This window comes from Podarcis muralis, chromosome 16, assembly GCF_964188315.1.
Source record: "Podarcis muralis chromosome 16, rPodMur119.hap1.1, whole genome shotgun sequence".
In the NCBI taxonomy this organism is placed as follows: Eukaryota; Metazoa; Chordata; class Lepidosauria; order Squamata; family Lacertidae; genus Podarcis; species Podarcis muralis.
In genome coordinates, this window is record NC_135670.1 from 31,397,611 (window position 1) to 31,418,944 (window position 21,334).

Here is a 21,334-nt window from a genome sequence, read left to right on the forward strand (position 1 = left end):
TAATTTGGTGAACTGGGTTCGCATCCCCGCTCTTCCACATGCAGCTGCTGGGTGACCTTGCGCTAGTCACACTTCTTTGAAGTCTCTCAGCCTCACTCACCTCACAGAGTGTTTGTTGTGCGGGAGGAAGGGAAAAGAGATTGTTAGCCGCTTTGAGACTCCTTAGGGTAGTGATAAAGCGGGATATCAAATCCAAACTCTTCTTCTTCTTACTGCCACATGGAGCTACCACAGCACTGACTGCGACATGGTCACTCCCTGGTGGTGAGCAAAGAAGACCTGTAGCCAATCTAAGGTTCTGCACTTTGGCAGGAAGAACCAGCTGCAACATGAGGGACACCTGGTTTGCTCGTAGGGAAACCTAGGGATCTTAGTGGACCACAAGCTTAAGATGAGTAAACCTGAGAGTGATGCAGCAGCAAAAAATCCTAATTCTATTTCAGGCTGTAACAACAAAGGTGTCCAGATGAATGGAAGACAATAAGACAGTAACAATTTATTGTGCATTTATTCATAGTCCATTAAAAATATTTATTTTTATTCCATTCTCTTCCAGTTCTTTTTCTTCTTGACACGTGGAGTTACACAGGGAGCTGATCATATATCCTAAGCCTAAGGAACGGAAAAACCTAAAATTCTGTGAGATCTTTTGAGGCAAAATAATGTTAGCAATTTTCGGATCTCCCTCTGTCCCCTGCCCTGTCCTGTCTTTTGCAAAACAAAGGTGTCAACCCTGTGCCCAGACAGCAAGACCCTCCCCCCTCGGCCTCCCTGAGGTGGTCTAGAGGAAAGAAGAACAAGGCATAAGGCACCAGCTGGGCTGCAGGAGTTGCCAGAAGGAGGCCTGCAAAATGCCACCCAACCATCTTAGGGACTCCACTCTGCATCTGTGTAGGGTTTACTCAGGAGCCTTGTCTTCCCCTGAAACCATCCGATGGGATCCCTGTCAGTGTTTGTAAAAAAAAAAAAAGAAAAAAGGGAAAGGGTTCTGACCTCCCTTTGTCTCCTCAGACCCTTGTCGGCATAAAAGAGTCCACAAGAATATCCTTGCAGAGTACTTTCTGCTTTTATTCTTAAAAGTCTTTGTGCAAAAGCGACTGACCAACTGTACACACCTCAACACTACCAACCAACCCAACACCAAACTAACATTTCTCTCTATATATACAACCCGGTGCAGACTGCTGACTCATGCTGACCCAGCTTTTTTAAGCATTAAAGAAACAGCGGCCATTTTAGCCGTGACACCCCTTCTGTTTCTTAAATGCGGAAAACCCCAACAGGTCAAATACATACATACATACATACATACATACATACAGTACACTATATACATAAACCCAGTTTTGTCATCAATTAATTATGACATGTTGCTGGCAAAGGCTTGGTAAACAAATCAGTAATATTATCTTGTGATTGACAATACTCCAGTTTGATTACCCCATTCTGTACACAATCTCTAACATTTGCATGACGGATAGCAATATGTTTTGATGCGGATTTCATTATTTCCGAGCCCGCTAATGCAATGTACGATTGGCTATCTTCATACACTTGGATAGGCAAATCTACTTTACAATCTAGATCTTTTAGTATCTGTATAAACCACATGATTTCATTGCATGCTAGTGACAGGCTCCCATATTCTGCCTCACAGGATGAGGTCGCAACAAATCCTTGTTTCTTTGACCTCCATCCAATTATGGAATTGGCAAACATCATAACCATTCCACTTGTAGATTTTCTAGTAGCTACACAGCTTCCCCTGTCCGCATCAACAAATACTTCTAGTTTTTCGTCTTATGTACTAGATATCTTCAAACATACATTTAATGTCCCCTTTAGATATCCGATAAGCCTTTTCAAAGCACACCAATCGGCAGTACTGGGTTTAGATACATGTTGGCTCAGAACATTTGTAGCACATGCAACGTCTGGCCTTGACCACTGGCTTAAATACAGCAGTGATCCTATTTTTGAGTGATACAACTCAGGCTGATCAAATTCATCGTCACACACTGTCTTTGGGAAATCTGGTGTCATGGGAGTCTGAACTGGCTTGTAGTTTTCCATGCCAAACTGCTCTATCAAACGAAGAATTTTCTCTTTCTGGCTCAATAGGAAGCTTCCATCAGCTTCCTGACTTACTTCTACTCCCAAGTAATTGCTTACAGGCCCTAAGGCTTTAAGCTTAAACTTCTTTTCGAGTTGACTTGTGAGCTTCTGGATCTCATCTGTGGAACTCCCTGCTACAAGCAAATCATCAACAAAGACTAAGAGCATTAGATATTTGTTGCCTGCCCCCTTGGTGTACAGGCATGGATCAGCCACACTCCTTTTAAAACCAAGTTTTACAAGGGCTTCATTTAAACACTGGTTCCAACACCTTCCACATTGTATGAGACCGTAAAGAGCCTTTTTGAAAGGCCAGACTGCACCATTCCCCTCTTCAAACCCAGGGGGTTGTCTCATTAACACTTCATGGTCTAAATTTGCATGCAGATATGCAGCATCAACATCAAAATGGTGCACTGCTAATTGTCTTGCAGCAGCAATAGAGAGCATTAAACAAAAAGTTTCACTCTTTACAGTTGGAGAAAACACTTCATCATAACTCTCCCCTTTAATCTGAGTGAACCCTCTGGCTACTAATCTGGCTCAAAAACGTGGTTCCCCAGATGCAAGGGTTTTCCTTTTATAAACCCACTTGCATGACACCAAACACTTCATTACGTTTAAAAGAGTCCATTTCTTCTTTCATAGCTTGTTCCCACAAAGCACGTTCCCCAGGGGGTAAGTCTAAGACTTCATTATAACTTTGTGGTTCCACACAACTCACACTGCATATTCTCACTGCTCCTAGGGTCAAACGCTGAGGAGGTACGCCCTTGTTTGAACGCTGGGAGTGCCTAGGCACAACTACTTCTTCTTCCCCCCTTATCTCTGGCCCTTCTTCCTCTTCCTCTAGAGAAGTATTATCTATTGCCACATCTTTTGGGGAAATCTGTGCCTCCTCCTCATCCTGCTCCTGTGTTGCCAATGGCTGAGAATAAGCCTCTCCTCAGAGGCAGTAGGCAGTAGGCAATCTGGGTTGGCATGGATCACAGTCCATCTGTCCTGGTCAGCAAAGTCTGCACTTCATGACAGAACCACGCGTTCTGGGCGTAAATTGAAACGCCACCCTTTGCCATAGGGCTGATATCCCACAAACCGCAGTCTCGGGGCTCTAGCGCCCCCTTTCTGGCGCTGAGCTTTGGGGATATTTACATGCGCCCAATAACCCCAGTTATGGAGCATTGTCCACTCTGGTTCTTTCCCAAACAAACACGATAAGGAATATCTTTTATAGAGCTAGACTAGGTTCTATTAATCAAAACGTTTGCTGTAAGGAAAGCCTCACCCCACAGCCTATGGTTGTTACCCAATCCTGCATCCACTAGCAGGCAATCCTTTACTGACTGTATTACAGCCCCACGTCTTTCACACAGACCATTTTCAGCAGGGCTATAAGGGTTAGTCAAACAGTGAGTGATCCCCTTACGTCGCAACCATGCTCCAAATTGTTTGTTCAGAAAATCTCCACCCCTATCTGTTTGCAATTGCACAACAGGGCGAGCGAAGAGCTTTTCAGCTTGGGCAACCCATTCTCTGAATGTGGGGAAACACTCCGATTTCTGCTTTAACAAAAACAACCAACTAAAACGTGATTTATCATCTGTTACCAGAAAAGCATATCTGGCGCCCCCTTCAGTCTTCTGTGGAAAAGGGCCTATCACGTCACAATGGACAAGTTCTAAAACCTCTTTAGATACTCTGTCACTTTTAGAAGCCACAGGCTTCCTCTTAGATTTGGCCATTTTACATACATTGCAATCTAGGAAACAGTTACAGCTATTTACTTTTAGGTTCTTGCACACCTTTTGCATCTCTGAAAGCACACGGAAATCGGCGTGACCCAGTTTTCTGTGCAGTTCATGTACACACCCCTTATGAACTGGCAAATTATCCTGAACCACCTGGGCTGCTTTAACAGGCTTGTCCTGCATTACATATAACCCATTTTCCAACTTTGCATGGCCACATACCTGAGTTCCATTCTTTATCAGACAACCATCCTGCGTGAACTTAACACTATACTCTGCATTAATCAAACAGCTTACAGACAGTAAACAATAGTCCAAACTGCTGACAGAGTCTCTGGTAGAGTAGTGTTCAAGCACTGCAGGAAACATGTTCCCTGGCCATCAATCTTGCTTCACGACCATCAGCAAGATAGATTGAGTCTTTTCCATCAGCTGGCTTCCCCAGGGTCTTAAAGTCCTCCTGACTGTTGCAGACAATCCTGCTGCTACCAGAGTCCAGCAACCATGTTCCTTGAGGTATCTTCCTCTCCTCTCGAGAAAATGCAGACACAAGATGAGCAGAACGCATGTTCTTCTTCCCTGAAGAGAACCCCTTCTGCTTACATTTCTGCGTCGATTGCTGTCTCTGCTCCATGTCATCTCCTGGAGGTCTTGCCCTGCATTGACATTGGAGATGTCCGGCTTGGCTGCATCTATAGCATCTCCTCACCACCATGCCCAAGTCCAAAACTTGGCGTTGCCCCATTGGCAGATTCTGCTGCTGGCCCCCTTGGCTGTAACTCCTCCGCTCTTGGAGTTCAGCCTGTCTGTCTGACCTTCTTTCTGCTTCTTCGGTCAATCTTCCAACCACATACTCAAGGGTCAGATCTCGGGACGCATACTCTCCATGCTGTTAATCACAGGCAACCAACTTTCAGGCAAACTTGAAAGGATAATGTAGGTTTGATCAGTTTCATCCTAACGCTTACCTCTCTGTTGTAGTTGAAGAAACAGAGATTTCAGCGTTTGAAGATGAGTTGCCAAACTCGCACCTTCTTTCATAACAGTCCTGAACAGCCTTCTGGTCAGAGAAATTATAGTTCCAGCAGTTTCTCTGACATGCATTGCCCTTAATAAATTCCAGCACTCAAACGCTGTGCTGGCATTTGCTACATGCAATAACTGAGAGTTGCTCAAACACAGCATAATTTGGGCACGAGCCCTTTCATCCAGCCGTCTTTTCTCAGTAGAGTCCCGTCTCAAAACCTCAGTTTCAACGCAGTCCCATAGTCCATCTCTCCTTAACAACTGCTGCATTTTTATTGACCAACTCAGCCAGTTGCTTTCTGAGAGAAGCTCAAAAGGGATGCCTCTCCCAATATTTACAACTTGGGAAGACTGGAAATCTGCCATCTCTGCTGGTGCTTGCTGAGCCCCTTCTGTGGGGTCTCCAGCAATCTCTCCCGACTCTCTCTTTAGAGTCCGACTGGACACTCCTGGCTGGCACTCACCGGCTTCTAGCTGCTGCCTCTGTTGACCCTCAGGTCCTGCCTGGCTCTGCAACTGGTGTAGCCGCTCTGTGAGTCACCTACTGTGGTCCTCTAGCAGTTCAAACTGTTCCAGTAGCCGACGCTGAGTGCTTTCCTGATCCTCAGATCCTAGCTGCTCCAGTGTCGCTGCAGACAGTTACGGCTATATGTCCTCAATGATGATGTCGTCTGGATGGAAGAGAATGAGAAGAGAATGCAAATGAAAATGAAAATGAAAATGAGATTTCCCCACAGGCCTTTAGTCAAAGGGCGCTGTCTCCAAGGTGTGGGGCTTACCTTCTTTTGGCTTCCGGCGGAAGCAAGCCAGTTCCGGCCGAATGACTGTCATCTGCAGAGGAAAGAAAAATCGGGGTCAGATGGGAGCAAGAGAGCACAGAAGCAGCGCCAAGTCAGGAAGGACGGGTCTCCCTCTGTCTTGGGCCCAATCCCTTGTTCCAGAGGACCTCCCTGGGCCCTGCAGCCTCCTGGGCAGAGGTGGAAGGGCAGCAGCAGGAAAGGGGGCAGGAAAAGCCTCTGGCCTCATCCTGGCCCCCAGGGACACACCCCGCAAATTCTGCACTAAAGATCACTTGGGGATGTGATCTTGGGGGGGGGGTGGAAGTAACCAAAGAAATGAATAGAAGAAGGCAAGGTACTTACTCTGAGTTTGGGATATTTCCTGGCAATGGCCAGCAGCAAAGAGATGCTGCTGGCCGCAAGTTGTTGTGCCTCCCCACTTTCCCCCAGGGCGTATCCTCTGAGGTCCTGCAGGAGGAAAGAGCATTTCAGAGTCAGGGGCCAATCTGGGCCAAAGTGGCCCCCACTGCCCCCACCACAGAGTCCCTGGCACTTCTGCACCATGAGGGGTTGCCAGCTTTGGTCTTGGACCAAATTGGGGGCCAAACAGGCTCTGTGCCCCAGAAATGGGGCAGTCCATTGGGTAAGGGACGGGGGGGGCAACCCTAAAACCACCCCAGATGCCATAGGGACACTTACACTGAGAAGTTGGAGGAGGGTGCCAGGGTTGGGGGCTTCCATAAGGAGACTGCCCAGCAGAAGCCGATAGTGCCTCTTCAGTTCCTGCGGGAAAAGAGAGAAGAGAGTTTGAATGCTGGGTTGGATTCTGCAAGGGTGTGACGAAGAGGAAGAAAGAGAATGTGAAGGGAAGTAAAAAAAAAGGACATACTTCTCTCTTCTCCTCCTCCTCCTCCTCCTTGGCCCCACACAGCACGGCCTCCAACATCCTGTGCAGGATGGCACTGACCATGTCAGAGGTGAATCTGGGCCTCATCGTGCTGCAGAAATGAAAGGGAGAGGGTTAGAGTCTCCCTTGCCCCCTTCTCCCTCCCGCCTGCTCTTGCCCCCTGGAGTTCTGCCCCCCCCCATAACCCCATCCACGCCAAAGACCCCACTCACCTTAGCTGGAGGAGGGCCTCCAAGGCAAGGGCCAGAGTCAGGGGGCAATCTCTGAAGTGCTCCAAGGGCCCCAAGATGTCCTGGAAGAGAACAGAGGAGGAAAATCAGCTCCGACCCCAAACACCAGGCTTGGCTTTGCAGGGGAATGGCAACCCCATGGCCTAAGCCGGCAGGGTCCTCCTCCCCACAGATGCACAACCCCTTCCCCCCACCTCCCCGTGGGGGTCCCTCACCCCCCCATCACTCACCAGAATTTTTTGGGCTGTCTTCTCCTTGGAGCACATCAGGGATCGCAGCCCCCTGAGCTCAGCTGCCTGGCAGCTGTTGATGACCCCCAGGATGTAGAGCTGTTCATCCTCTAGCAGCTGAAATGCAAACGTCAGGCTGTCAGTTCCTCGTGAGGGGAGGGCTTCTCCGCATCTGAGAGTGCAGAGTGTGGGGCAAAGAGCCCGGGGGCAGCGGGGGGCAGGTCTGAGGGATCCAGTCCCTGCTCTTGTTTTCTCCAATACTCACCTCTGGGCCTGGGATGCTGAACCGCAGCAGCACTGCAAACAGAAGGACAGGGGAAGAGGTGAGTCCTCTTTTGCATCCTTGGACCAGTCGCTCCCCATGCCCATCCCTGCCCTCCTCTGTCCAAAAAAGGAGGGCCACTGGCTTACCTGGCGCCACGGGCTGCTCTGTGTCTGGCTGGGGGGCCACCCTGTGGCAGCGCCTGAACAGGCGTCTTAAGCACCTGATCCTAGAAGAGATGAGCAGAAAGAGCGACTCAGATGCCAGCAGCCCCAATTCTTGGGTGTGAGGAGGGGCGTCTGGAGAAAACAGTGAACCACTGCAGAATTGGCAGAACAGAAATACGTATGTGGAGCCTAATTGATCCTTGCCGGCCCACTCTGACCAATTCCTTCCATCTCTCTGCAGTTCAGTGACCTGAAGGGGCATCATCAGAGCCTGAAAGAGGCAGCCCAAAGCATGAAGGGCTGGCAGAGAGAGAAAGTAGGTCCCAAGTGCTCTGGGTTCAAGAGCTACCACCATGTCAGGGTCCAGAGAGCCTGGCCCCCTCATTCATGCAGTCAAGCAGTGTATAATTTTCATGAAGCATTGTAACCAGAATTTTTGGAAAGGGTGGCGGGGGGTTTCGCCCTCCAGCAGGCACCATACCCCCCTCCGACTGTACCCCAGATCGACACCTTCACGTCTGCAAATGTCCCCACAGAAGACATCCTGACACAGTCCTTTCCTTTTTCTATTCCAAAAGCTGCCATAAATAAGGGTAGAACATTTGCCCTAATGAAGGCCGCGCCTTTCGCTCGCAAGGCGCTAAACCAATCCGCTCAGACTATCCAAATATCCAATAGCAACCAATGAGCGCCACGAAACAGTGCCCTCCAGCACAAAGCACTGACAACAACAACTGAACAAAGCACACAGGCACTGCAGCTGCCAACCAGCCACGGCCTCTGCTGTACAAGTAGGAATTCCCACTGGGAAAAGGGGAAAGTCAGAACCAGCCATGAAAAGCATTCTTGGTCCATTGAAACTAGTCCTTCAAGTTTCAGTCTAGGCTCTTGTACTACCAAGCCAGCTGTACGCTTGTGAAACATGGACCACTTATAAACGCCATCTCCAACTCCTTGAAAGATTCCATCAATGGTGTCTCCGAAAAATGTGACACACCACTTGGGAAGGCAGGCGAACTAACACCAGTGTCCTGGAAGAAGCAAAGATCACCAGTGTTGAAGCAATGATTCTTCAACACCAACTTCGTTGGACTGGTCATGTGGTTCGGATGCCTGATGATTGTCTTCCAAAGCAACGACTCTATTCCAAACTTAAAAATGGAAGGCGTAATGCTGGTGGCCAACAAAAGAGGTTTAAAGACTATCTCAAGGCCAATCTAAAAATATGTTGTATAAACAAAATATAATACAAAAATGAATAAGAGAGGCTAAAATCAAGCATTTACAAGAAGAAATAGGCAAACAAGAAAAATTATTAGCGAAAACACCAAAAAACAAGATCGTAAACCAAACCATTAAAATATTACAAACACAGCTCTCAACGCTCTTAAATGATGAAATAGAAAGAAATATAAAATGGATGAACAAAAATCATTTGAATTTGGAAACAGACCAGGTAAATTACTTTTGTGGCACATAAAGAAAAGACAAAGAGAAAGACAAATAAAGTAGTATATGAAGGAAAAGCAGTGGAGACGGAAGAAGGAATAAATAAATGCTTTGTAAAATACTTCACCAATCTATATAAAAAAGGTGCAGAAACTCGACAACAAATTATAAAATATCTTCAAGGAAAACAAATCCCAAAAATAGGTGAAAACAAACGGAAGCAGCTAAACGCACCAGTAACAACAATGGCGATACAACAAGCAATTTCCAATCTTAAACTGGGGAAGGCTCCAGGTGACGATGGACTATCCGCGATACACTACCAAAGGTTAGAAGATGCTATAACCAGCGGCGTAGTGTGGGTTGTCAGCACCCGGGGCAAGGCAAGTAATTTGCGCCCCCTAACCCGTGGATTTGCGCCCCCTAACCTGTGGATTTGCGCCCCCTAACCCATGGATTTGCCCTAACCCCAGATGTTGCGCCCGGTGCGGCCGGCCCCCCCTGCACCCCCCACGCTACGCCACTGGCTATAACAATGCCTTTTAAAAAATTAATGAACGAGATCATGCAAGAAGGAAAAATACCAAAGTCGTGGCAAGAAACCAATATTGTATTAATTCACAAACAAAGCACAGATAGAGAATGAGTTAACAATTACAGACCCGTATCATTATTAAATAATGATTATAAATTGTTCGCGGGGATATTAGCAAATAGGCTGAAATCGGTCCTAAAGGATGTAATAGACCAAGACCAAGTAGGATTCCTCCCAAATAGGCATATAAAAGCAAATAGGAGAATAGTAATTGATCTAATTGAATATTTGGAAACGAGACCCAACAAAAAAGCGGCGTTTATGCTAACAGATGCTGAGAAGGCTTTCGATAACCTATCAAGATCGTTCCTTCAGGAAGTAGCAGAAGCAGTAGGACTGGGTGAAAACTACTGCAGAGCAATAAACACAGTATATGAAAACCAGCAGGGATGTTTAATAAGAAATGGTGAAAAGACGGATCCTTGAAATCTAGAGAAAGGTACCAGGCAAGAATGCCCGCTTTCACCGTTCCTTTTTATACTAACTTTGGAAATCCTGATTTTAGAAATAAAGAAAGAAAAAGAGATAAAGGAAATTACATGAGGCAAGGATGTTTTCAAAATTAGAGCTTTTGCATACAATATTATATTAGCACCTGAGGAGCCAGGAACTAGTCTAATGAAAGCATTGAGGATAATGAATGAGTTCGGGAAAGTAGCAGGCTTCAAGATAAATATGTCAAAAACAAAGCTTATGGCAAAAAACATACAGGAATTAGAAAAGAGCGAACTACAGGAGAAATTGGGTTTGGAAATTGTTACAAAAGCAAAATATTTTGGTATAGAATTGACGATGAAAAATATTAATCTATTTGGAAACAATTATGAAAAAGCCTGGAAGGAAAATAGAAGAGATCTAGAAACCGGGAGTAGATTAAAGCTGACGTTACTGGGGAGAATATCTATAATTAAGATGAATGTTTTACCCAAAAAGATATATTTGTTCCAAACAATACCAATAATAATGAAAGAAAATTGTTTTGATGAGTGGAGAAAAGATCTAACAAAATTCATATGGCAAACCAAAAAAACCACGCATAAGGTATAAACTATTAACAGATAAAAGGGAGAGAGGAGGACTGGCATTACGAAATCTAAAATTATATTATGAAGCAGAATGTCTGGTGTGGTTAAAAGAATGGATTATATTGGAAAACACTAGTATTTTAAATCTAGAAAGTTTTGACAATAGGTATGGATGCCAGACCTACCTAGCATACGAGAAGGTTAAGGTACATAATGGCTTCAAAAAGCATATACTCAGAAATTCATTGTTTTAAGTTTAGAATAAACTTTAAGTTTAGAATAAACTTTAAAGTTTTAAAGTTTAGGAATAAACAGCTATTAGAGCCACAAATCCCTTTATGGATCTCTCCATTAGAAGCCCATGCAGTTAAAAAACACAATATGAATCCGAACTGGGCAACATATAGACAAATACTGGAAGAAGACCAAGGAAAGTTAAAATTAAAAACATACGAAGAATTAAAACAATATGGGATGGATAATTGGCAATATATACAATTAAAAAGTGTGTTTAAGCCAGATCAAAGGTTTTGCCAAAGAACAATTGCTATTTAGCACCATTATATTTCGAAACAATAGGAAATTATTATCAAAAATTTACACTATTATTGGACTATGATTTGATGAAGAGGTAAAAGAAACAATGGTCAAATGGGCACAAGATATCGGCCATACTATATATTTAGAACAATGGTAGAAACTCTGTCGCGAGGATATTCGCTTTGCCCACCAACCCAAACAGATAAGCTTCGGGATTTTTTATCAAGGGTTTGTTTAGCATTTTCTTAAGTTCCTCATGTATTATTCCCCAAAACTTCTTTATTTCCTTGCAACCCCACCACATATGAATTATCATTCCAGGTTCTTTGTTACATTTCCAACAAAGGTTGGATTTGAATTTATAAATTTTGGCGAGTTTAACTGATGTTAAATACCACCTGTAAAACATTTTAACCAAATTTTCCTTTATCGTATAGCAGGTGGTAAAGCGAATATCCTTGCGATAGAGTTTCTCCCATTGTTCTAAATATATAGTATGGCCGATATCTTGTGCCCATTTGCCCATTGTTTCTTTTACCTCTTCATCCATAGCGATTGTTCTTTGGCAAAACCTTTTCTTTGATCTGCCTTAAAACACTCTTTTCTGCTCAGAAGGAAGATGGCGACCACTTGGGACATGGCTAGGGGCAGCCATCATCCCTGAAGCATGAGACCACGTACACAGCAACCCTTCTGCCGGGGTGATCATCACTGCCCTCCTGGTCTCTGAGTGCCAGACAGGTAGCCATCTCAAGGACCAGAGTGGATCCAACCTACATGGATTGGGGACTTGGCCAGGACAATAGGGGGTACTCAACTTGGCTGGGAAACAGGACCTTGTATACAGTGGTACCTTGCAAGACGAATGCCTCGCAAGACAAAAAACTCGCTAGACGAAAGGTTTTTCCGTTTTCGATTTGCCTCGCAAGACGAATTTCCCTATGGGCTTGCTTCGCAAGACGAAAACGTCTCGCGACTTTGTTTCCTTTGTCTAAAAACCGTTAAAACCAAGGGTGCTTAGCTTGAACAGCTGCAGTTGCGACTTGACTTCGAGGAGCAACTGTTAGCACGTGGTTTGGTAGCCTTTTCTCAGACTTTGCTCACTTTTGAAGCTTTTCCAAAACTTTTCCAGAACTTCTCTTGCATCCATTTGGTAAGTTAAACTTTTAAAACTTTTTTGGGGGGTTTTGGATTTTGGGTTGGGGTGTTTGGGATTCAATGACTTGGTGTTGTGGGGGGGTTGCGATAATCTGGGAGCTTGTGGGGCTTTTTTGGGAATTTTTATGATTTTCTGTGACCATTGGGCCAGGTTGTTTTTTTTTTTTTTAATTTTTCTGAGTTTGAATTTCTGAGTGCTGGCTGGCTGGGGGAACAGTTGGGGAGGTTTCTGCAGGAATCTGGGAGCTTGTGGGGCTTTTTTTGGGAATTTTTATGATTTTCTGTGACCATTGGGCCAGGTTGGTTTTTTTTGAAAATTTTTCTGAGTTTGAATTTCTGAGTGCTGGCTGGCTGGGGGAACAGTTGGGGAGGTTTCTGCAGGAATCTGGGAGCTTGTGGGGCTTTTTTGGGAATTTTTATGATTTTCTGTGACCATTGGGCCAGGTTGTTTTTTTTTGAAAATTTTTCTGAGTTTGAATTTCTGAGTGCTGGCTGGCTGGGGGAACAGTTGGGGAGGTTTCTGCAGGAATCTGGGAGCTTGTGGGGCTTTTTTGGGAATATTTATGATTTTCTGTGACCATTGGGCCAGGTTGTTTTTTTTTTTTAAATTTTTCTGAGTTTGAATTTCTGAGTGCTGGCTGGCTGGGGGAACAGTTGGGGAGGTTTCTGCAGGAATCTGGGAGCTTGTGGGGCTTTTTTGGGAATTTTTATGATTTTCTGTGACCATTGGGCCAGGTTGTTGTTTTTTTTTTAAATTTTTCTGAGTTTGAATTTCTGAGTGCTGGCTGGCTGGGGGAACAGTTGGGGAGGTTTCTGCAGGAATCTGGGAGCTTGTGGGGCTTTTTTGGGAATTTTTATGATTTTCTGTGACCATTGGGCCAGGTTGTTTTTTTTTTTAAATTTTTCTGAGTTTGAATTTCTGAGTGCTGGCTGGCTGGGGGAACAGTTGGGGAGGTTTCTGCAGGAATCTGGGAGCTTGTGGGGCTTTTTTGGGAATTTTTATGATTTTCTGTGACCATTGGGCCAGGTTGTTTTTTTTTTTTAAATTTTTCTGAGTTTGAATTTCTGAGTGCTGGCTGGCTGGGGGAACAGTTGGGGAGGTTTCTGCAGGAATCTGGGAGCTTGTGGGGCTTTTTTGGGAATTTTTATGATTTTCTGTGACCATTGGGCCAGGTTGGTTTTTTTTGAAAATTTTTCTGAGTTTGAATTTCTGAGTGCTGGCTGGCTGGGGGAACAGTTGGGGAGGTTTCTGCAGGAATCTGGGAGCTTGTGGGGCTTTTTTGGGAATTTTTATGATTTTCTGTGACCATTGGGCCAGGTTGGTTTTTTTTTTGAAAATTTTTCTGAGTTTGAATTTCTGAGTGCTGGCTGGCTGGGGGAACAGTTGGGGAGGTTTCTGCAGGAATCTGGGAGCTTGTGGGGCTTTTTTGGGAATTTTTATGATTTTCTGTGACCATTGGGCCAGGTTGTTTTTTTTTGAAAATTTTTCTGAGTTTGAATTTCTGAGTGCTGGCTGGCTGGGGGAACAGTTGGGGAGGTTTCTGCAGGAATCTGGGAGCTTGTGGGGCTTTTTTGGGAATTTTTATGATTTTCTGTGACCATTGGGCCAGGTTGTTTTTTTTTGAAAAATTTTTCTGAGTTTGAATTTCTGAGTGCTGGCTGGCTGGGGGAACAGTTGGGGAGGTTTCTGCAGGAATCTGGGAGCTTGTGGGGCTTTTTTGGGAATTTTTATGATTTTCTGTGACCATTGGGCCAGGTTGTTTTTTTTTGAAAATTTTTCTGAGTTTGAATTTCTGAGTGCTGGCTGGCTGGGGGAACAGTTGGGGAGGTTTCTGCAGGAATCTGGGAGCTTGTGGGGCTTTTTTGGGAATTTTTATGATTTTCTGTGACCATTGGGCAAGGTTGTTTTTTTTTGAAAATTTTTCTGAGTTTGAATTTCTGAGTGCTGGCTGGCTGGGGGAACAGTTGGGGAGGTTTCTGCAGGAATCTGGGACCATTGGGCCATGTTGTTATTTTTTGAAATTTTTTTTTGTCTGGGTGGGGGAACAGTTGGGGAGGGGTTTGCAGCAGTTGGGGAGGGGCTGGGGGAGCAGTTGGGGAGGGGTTTGCAATTTCTGTGTTGTGGGTGGCTGCGCAGGAGCAGGCCTCACTGGAAGAGGAGGAAGCAACTGAGGAACGGCTGTCCTCCGAAAAACTGAGGGACATTTGCCTGAAGTGGAAGGAGGTGCAGACTTTTGCAGAGCAACACCACCCTGAGAAGCACGTGGCACATGACGTTGGGAACTTTTTTGATACGAGGGTCATGTCGCCTTTCAGGGAGCTGCTGAAAAGGCGGATGAAGCAGCAGACTATGGACAGGTTCTTGACCAAGAAGCAAAGAGTGGAAGAGGAGCCTTCTTCGAGTGGTCCCCCAGAGTCTTAGAAAATGTATGTACTGTGCACTTTGTTGATTTTTAAATGTTTTTCTGTCATGTTTATAAAGTTAATTTATTTTCCCTTCAATTTTTGAACTGCTCTTTACAGTATGTGTGACTTTAAAGAGCAGTTAATAAACTGTTGTTGTACCAAATTTGGCTTTGTTTGGACTTTTTTTGACCATAGGAACGCATTAATTGATTTTCAATGCATTCCTATGGGATTTCGTGCTTCGCAAGACGAAAAATTCGCTAGACGACAAAACTTGAGGAACGAATTAATTTCGTCTTGCGGGGCACCACTGTATATTTTTCTTTGTTTTACTTAATGGGTGTAAGGTAGAGGTCAAGGGAGGGACAGGGACAAACCTGATACTCAGGTGTCCGCCAGAAAAACCTTCCAGTTTGTGACACACACACACACACACACGCCCCCGGAGATGAAAAGAAAGGGATGCTACTTACAGTCTGCCCATGTCGTCCACAAAAAGCCTAACTCTTCCTCACAAAACAAAACAAAACAAAACAAAACAAAAAAATTAAAACAAAGAACAAAAAATAAAATAAATTAAATTAAATAAAAGTGTTAAAAGAAAAGAATAAAAGGAAATCAAAATAAATCAAATCAAATAAATCAAATAAAAGTAATAAATGAAATCAAAATCAAAATAAGAAAATGAAAAAAGAACAAATCACTAAATCTCTGCTTACTCTCACCAACTGCCACCACCAACTGCCACCTCCTCTAAGCTCTCCTCACTAACCCACAATGGCCTCCTGAAAGTCAGTGGCTTTTAAAGGAGAAGCAAGAGATGTCACAAAGGAGGGCGGGTCCTTTCACCGTGGCAAAACCCCCCCCCCAGGACCTGGCCCCACCTGGCCCCTCCTGAGTGGTGATGCTCCTCTGTCAGAACTCGGAGGCACCTGCTGTTCCGCCTGCAGAATGCTCTGATCCCAAACTCTCTAGCCCTATGACTGGCTCTGCCCCGATAAATCCATTTGTTTCTAAGGTGCTTGGTGGCTCTCTTTTTCTACGTTTGCTGCGGGGGGGGGGGCTTAATCATATCACTATCCTTCTGCACTCTGTGAATTAAGCAGGGCATGGATTTGCAAGCATTTGTAACTTCTGCCACATAATTTTCAGGTGGAACTCAAATCGGGAGAGAAAAGGGTAAATGCAGCCTGCGCTTTCCATGTGAGTGGCACATTTCGTGGTGCATGCAAGTTTAACGGTGGGCCATAACATTAAAGGCAGGCGCGGTGGGGACCTGTCCGGCCTAAGTGGGGAAAGGAACCATCAAATTCGCTCATAAAACCTCTCTGGCATGGGAGCACATGAATTCCAGAGCCATGGGCACATGAATGCTTCACAGTCTGTTGTTTTTCTGCGGAATTCACATTTGGAAATATGCCCAGTCGACTGCAAAGAGCACATACCTGCTTCTTTTCAAAGGAGTGCTAAAATCAATTAACAAGTCTTCAAAGGCAGGCCTGTTCCAGTCCCCACCTCAGATAGTCTCAAAGAGCGAGGAAGCCAGTGCAAATTTATCAGCAATTTCAGCAGAAGTTGTGTCTCAAGAGTGAGGCAGCTAACTTTTGGCTGACCAAAATTCTGGTACCTTGGCTGAGTGTCCTGGAGCATGCACAGAAATCCTTGACCTCCAAGGGGGATGTAGCATTTCAAAGACCACAGGGCAAATGTGCTCCTGAGCGTATGCAGAATCCTTTTCCTCTGGTGAGGTGTGGGGAACCTTTGGCCACCCCAGCTCTTGCTAGACTGCAACTCCGTCAACTCCAGCAAGCAGGAGTTCAGCAACATCTGGAGGGCCAGAGGTTCCCCACACCTGAGCTAGAGACTGTGCAGGTATCTGTGGATTCTGGAGTCCCATGGATGTTAGTGACTTCACCTGCCTGATGCTGCATAGGAGGTGACCTAGGATGAGATGGCTGGCAGGAACTCATGCTATGGCCTGGCTGACTTGCTTGCACAGGAAACAGGAGACGAGTACTCAGTGTGTAATCTGATCATAGTGAAGAACAGTAGCAACTTCCCCAAATCCCTTGCTAAGCAGCAAAACTCTGTATTGCTGCGTCTGCCTGCTGGCCTTCACAGCAGAAAGCCATTCGTACTTCTGCTGCTGTTCTGGTCTCTGAATGGAAGCATGGTTCGTATCCCACTACTGACACCAGTGTCTGTAGACCCTTAGATGTGGATTCCAGAGTTTTGCAGGAATGGGTAACTTAGCAGCATTTTAAGCAGCTCTTGTAAAGTTGGAAAAGACCACAAGGCTCATCTACTCCTGAAATGCAGGAATCCTTTTGCCCAACATGGCATGGCTTCCATCCTGGGATTAAGAGTCTCATGCTCTACAAACTGAGGCGTATGTTCTGTTTTTAAATAAAAATAAATTCAGCTGATCTTAAGAAAGACCCTCAGCTGTGGATTGTTGGTTGACACTGTAGGGGTGTGTGAGAGACAGTACAGATCCTCCAAGTGTCTCTACTTTCCAGGGACAGTCCTGGATTTACAGAAGCCATTCTGGTTTCTGATTTGATCCTGGAAAGTCCCGCTTTCCCTATTTACATCAGAGAAATGTTGGAGGGTGTGGTATGATGTCCCTGTTTTCATCAGAGAAATGTTGGTAGGGCATGGAGTCGTGCGATCCTGGAGCCAAGAAGATCAAGTACGGTAACTATGCAACCTTTAGAAGGCAGCTGAACCCCTGCCCTAAGTCTCCACATGCAGCTGCTGGGTGATCTTGGGCTAGTCTCTCAGCCCCACTCACCTCACAGAGTGTTTGTTGTGGGGGAGGAAGGCTCACACACACGGCCTATATCCCCCAAGTGCCTAGTGGACAAGAGGACGGTGGGAGGCGCCTTTAAATGTGTAGATTCGGGAAAGCAGAATGTTAGCCGCTTTGAGACTCCTTCGGATAGTGATAAAGCAGGATATCAAATCCAAACTCCTCCTCCTCCTCCTCCTCCTCTTGGGTCTAAAACCCAAAGAACTATTGCCAGGCAGTGTAGACGAGCGTTGGGGGATCTCAGGCCTGGGAGACAAATGCAGCCTTCCAAGTTTTCATCTGTTATGGCATAATCTATTTATTTGTAACAGTATTGTAAGTCACTTTGAGACCTTTAGGTAACAAGTGACTAGCAAATCTAATAAATAATAATAATGTCACCATCATTATCATCATCATCTGGGCCTTGGGACTCTCCCCATGTCATATGCTCTTACATCCCTCATTAGCCTTACTTGGGACCCTCCTTGGGTGTTTTTGCCTGGCTGGAATCTGTCCTTGAACTCTGATACAGATCCTTGCCTGCATGAACAGCCTATACACAATAGTGGCTCTGTGTTTGTAGAAAGTAGCCTACTGTACAAATGTTAATTTTACATTCTTAGCCCTACCCACTTTCACCTCTGGCCCCACCCACCCCTGACATGTGTTCATTGCAAAACGGTCCAGAAAGGAATGGAGCCCTCAAGCTAAAACTTCCTTCACCTCTGGAGTAGACAATACTGAGCTAGATGGACCAACAGTGGGTGACTCAGTGCAAGTTAGTTCCTTTCGTTTGTGAGCAACTCCTACAGGCAAATTGTGCATAAATTGGTGATGGTGTCTTAACATACCAAACAGTCCAAATCTTTGTGTTATGACAGCTTAATCAGAAGCTGCCACATGCTCAGAGTTAAACTGGCAACAACACACCTGGCAGTTCATGTAAGGTGACCTCTTAATCTACGGTTGAGACCATTTCCTTTTCTTACAAGTTTTCCATGGCTTCAACAACTACCTGGCAGGCTTTGATTCAACAGGTGACGCTCACCTGCATATCTGTGCTCCATCACAGAACAGGCAATGAGGTGGAGGGGTGGCCATGTAACAGACAGAGGCAAGGTTTACACCAACAACATAATAATGGCCACTTCTAAACCTATCCATGCTTCTTAACCTGATAAGACAATACCACTGTACATCAATGTACACCTAGAGGATTGTGTAATAATTGCAGCGGAAGCTCCACTAACCTCTACAAACTAGCAAATTAAAAAAAGCAGGGGTGACGATGGACCAAAAAAAAGGGGTGGGGTGGGATTTATTTGATTTATTTATAAGAGTATTTCTATGCCAGTATATCATAAAATGTCAGGGCAGTTCTACAGTGTTAAAACATAATTTATAAAAAATACAAATAACAAAGTGACTGGCTAATAAAATAAAATAAAATATGAGGGGTGTGGGTGGCGTTGTGGGTTAAACCACAGAGCCTAGGGCTTGCCGATCAGAAGGTCGGAGGTTCGAATCCGCGTGATGGGATGAGCTCCCATTGCTCTGTCCCTGCTCCTGCCCACCTTGCAGTTCGAAAGCACGTCAAAGTGCAAGTAGATAAATAGGTACCGCTCCGGTGGGAAGGTAAACGGCGTTTCTGTGCGCTGCTCTGGTTCGCCAGAAGCGGCTTAGTCATGCTGGCCACATGACCCGGAAGCTGTACGCCGGCTCCCTCGGCCAATAAAATGAGATGAGCGCCACAACCCCAGAGTCGGCCACGACTGGACCTAATGGTGAGGGGTCCCTTTACCTTTTAATTAACAAATAAAAATTAAACAACTGCAAAGGCATGTCAGCATAAAAGGATCTTTAAGAGAAGCTTGAAAGTCAAACGCAAGGAAGCCTGTCAAATCTCTTTTGGAAGAGATTCTGAGGCTGGTCTGTAACCCCGGGGGACAACAGGCAGTGCCCCTCCATATGATCTCCATGATTGAGCTGGGATATAAGGGCTCAGGTGGCCCTTAAGATATCCTGGACCCAGGTTCTTTGATGTATATCAACACAAGAAACTGACCTGGTAGGATATAGGCAACCAGTGCTGATGTTCTGGAAGCGATGTCACATGCTGTCAGCTGTCTGCCAGAATTGGCTCAGGAGAAACATACATTCTGGAATTCATAACATATTTTCCTACTGAAGGCCAGTTGAAAATTACGCTCTTTGAGCCTGTGCATGTTCCTCTGACTGAATTCATCTAACTTTCTTAGTAATCAAACAGGCCTTCTTTCCAGTTCTTCCTTTCTAAACTAAACCAAAGGCGAAGAGGCATATTGTGGATTTCTCAGAGAGCCAGCAGGTGGCTACCTTTCCACATTAGCAGTCTGGGATTAGGTTTATGCTTTACTGGCAAATAATTTCCCTTTTCAACAGGGACTAAGCACACAACCCAGTCAAATTTAAGCCTTTTTAAACCCTATTTATTTCCATTGGAGACTTTTCAGCATGAATTTCTTAGTAAACATGTGTAGAATCAAGGAGCACGTCAAGGGATGGGGGTGGAGATCCCATTCAGTTCTCATTTTAGGAGAACCCTAATTCTATTTTTTTTTATGTCCTGAAACAATTCTCAGAATTTGCACTTCTCAAAATTCTTGCAGTGCAGTTCTCCAGCCAAGTCATGTGTACAAAAATGTATTTACTAAGGTAATGTGTGCATAAAAATGCATTTATTTGGTAAAAATAGCACACAAAGATTTATTATATTGCTGTACAGAAAAGTGCTTGAAGAAACAAGTAGGTGTCAAGGAGCATGCTGGCAGTAAAGCACACCATTCAGAGTTAAAGTTAACTATTAGCAAAAGCACAATCTTCACAGACTTGGCTGCATGAGCACAGCAGCTCATCCCTGGTAGGTCTGAACCCATGAATCAGTTGCCAAGACTGAAAGCCCCTGTCTCCCCACAAAAAGCCCTCCATGGCTTTTCCCAGGTAATCAGAGACTGGGCCTGCATGCAGTCTTCCACTGCTCCGCCTGTTTCTGCCCTCTTCTGGTTCTGGGAGACAAGGTAGGAGAGGAGCTTGTTGAAGCAGGAGGAGGAGACACCCACGACATCTCTGCCTCCCCATCACCTGCTTCAGCTTTGAATTGGGCCTGGCAACTAATGGGCAGCCAGTGCAGTTGGGTCAAGCAGATCTTGCCTGATATTAGCTCCATATGGGAAAACACATTGGGACCACACAGAGGCATTTTAAGTCTATCAGTAACTGTAGGACATGAACATAAGTAGAGCCCCGGTGGATCAGACCAAAGGCCTGTCTAGTCCAGCATCCTGTTTCTGAAAGAGGCTAATGGGAAACCCACAAGCAGGGCATCTGATGGCCTTACCTAAGTGGAATTTCTACCTACTTCTGCATCAGTAGAGGAGGTCTACTGCCTTCAAGCGTTGCTCATGGGCCTTCCAGAGAAGAGAACCAGTGTGGTGTAGTGATTAAGAGTGGTTAAGATTCATAATCTGGTGAACTGTGTTTGCTTCCCTGCTCTTCCACTTCCAGCTGCTGGGTGACCTTGGGCCAGTCACACTTCTCTGAAGTCTCTCAGCCCCACTCACCTCACAGAGTGTTTGTTGTGGGGGAGGAAGGGAAAGGAGAATGTTAGCCGCTTTGAGGCTCCTTCGGGTAGTGATAAAGTGGGATATCAAATCCAAACTCTTCTTCTTCTTCTTCTATTTGGCCACTTAGTGAAATAGGCTCTTGAATTAGGTGGACATTTTGGTCTGATCCAGCAGGGGTCTTTTTATGTTCGTGAATTGAAATGCTCCAGTCTTCATGGCTGGCCACAGATCCACAAACAACCAGGACTGGCATCCGTACAACATGAAAAAGAAACAATGCTTGTTTCAGTTAAAACGTTCT

General features: G+C 45.2%; 1 protein-coding gene across 1 annotated transcript; it reads right to left on the minus strand.

Annotated features, from left to right (window-relative positions):
• Positions 1-649: 649 nt before the first annotated feature.
• On the minus strand, positions 650-15,383 carry LOC114587072 (uncharacterized). Its single transcript, XM_077920202.1, has 10 exons — positions 15,111-15,383; positions 7,447-7,526; positions 7,301-7,332; positions 7,036-7,152; positions 6,788-6,867; positions 6,558-6,666; positions 6,368-6,451; positions 6,032-6,136; positions 5,669-5,720; positions 650-5,560 (listed from the first exon to the last, which is right to left on the minus strand). The coding sequence occupies exons 1-10, from the start codon at positions 15,119-15,121 to the stop codon at positions 5,535-5,537; spliced, it is 696 nt and encodes a 231-aa protein (XP_077776328.1). The 5' UTR covers positions 15,122-15,383; the 3' UTR covers positions 650-5,534.
• Between the last annotated feature and the right edge of the window lie 5,951 nt (positions 15,384-21,334).

Bases quoted from the DNA above. Each gene is read 5' to 3' on its own strand.
- LOC114587072 (XM_077920202.1), bottom strand. The intron at 6,667-6,787 runs GTGAGTGGGGTC...TCATTTCTGCAG, and splicing joins GAGGCCCTCCTCCAGCTAAG to CACGATGAGGCCCAGATTCA. The intron at 6,452-6,557 runs GTATGTCCTTTT...CTTTTCCCGCAG, and splicing joins AGGAGGAGGAGAAGAGAGAA to GAACTGAAGAGGCACTATCG.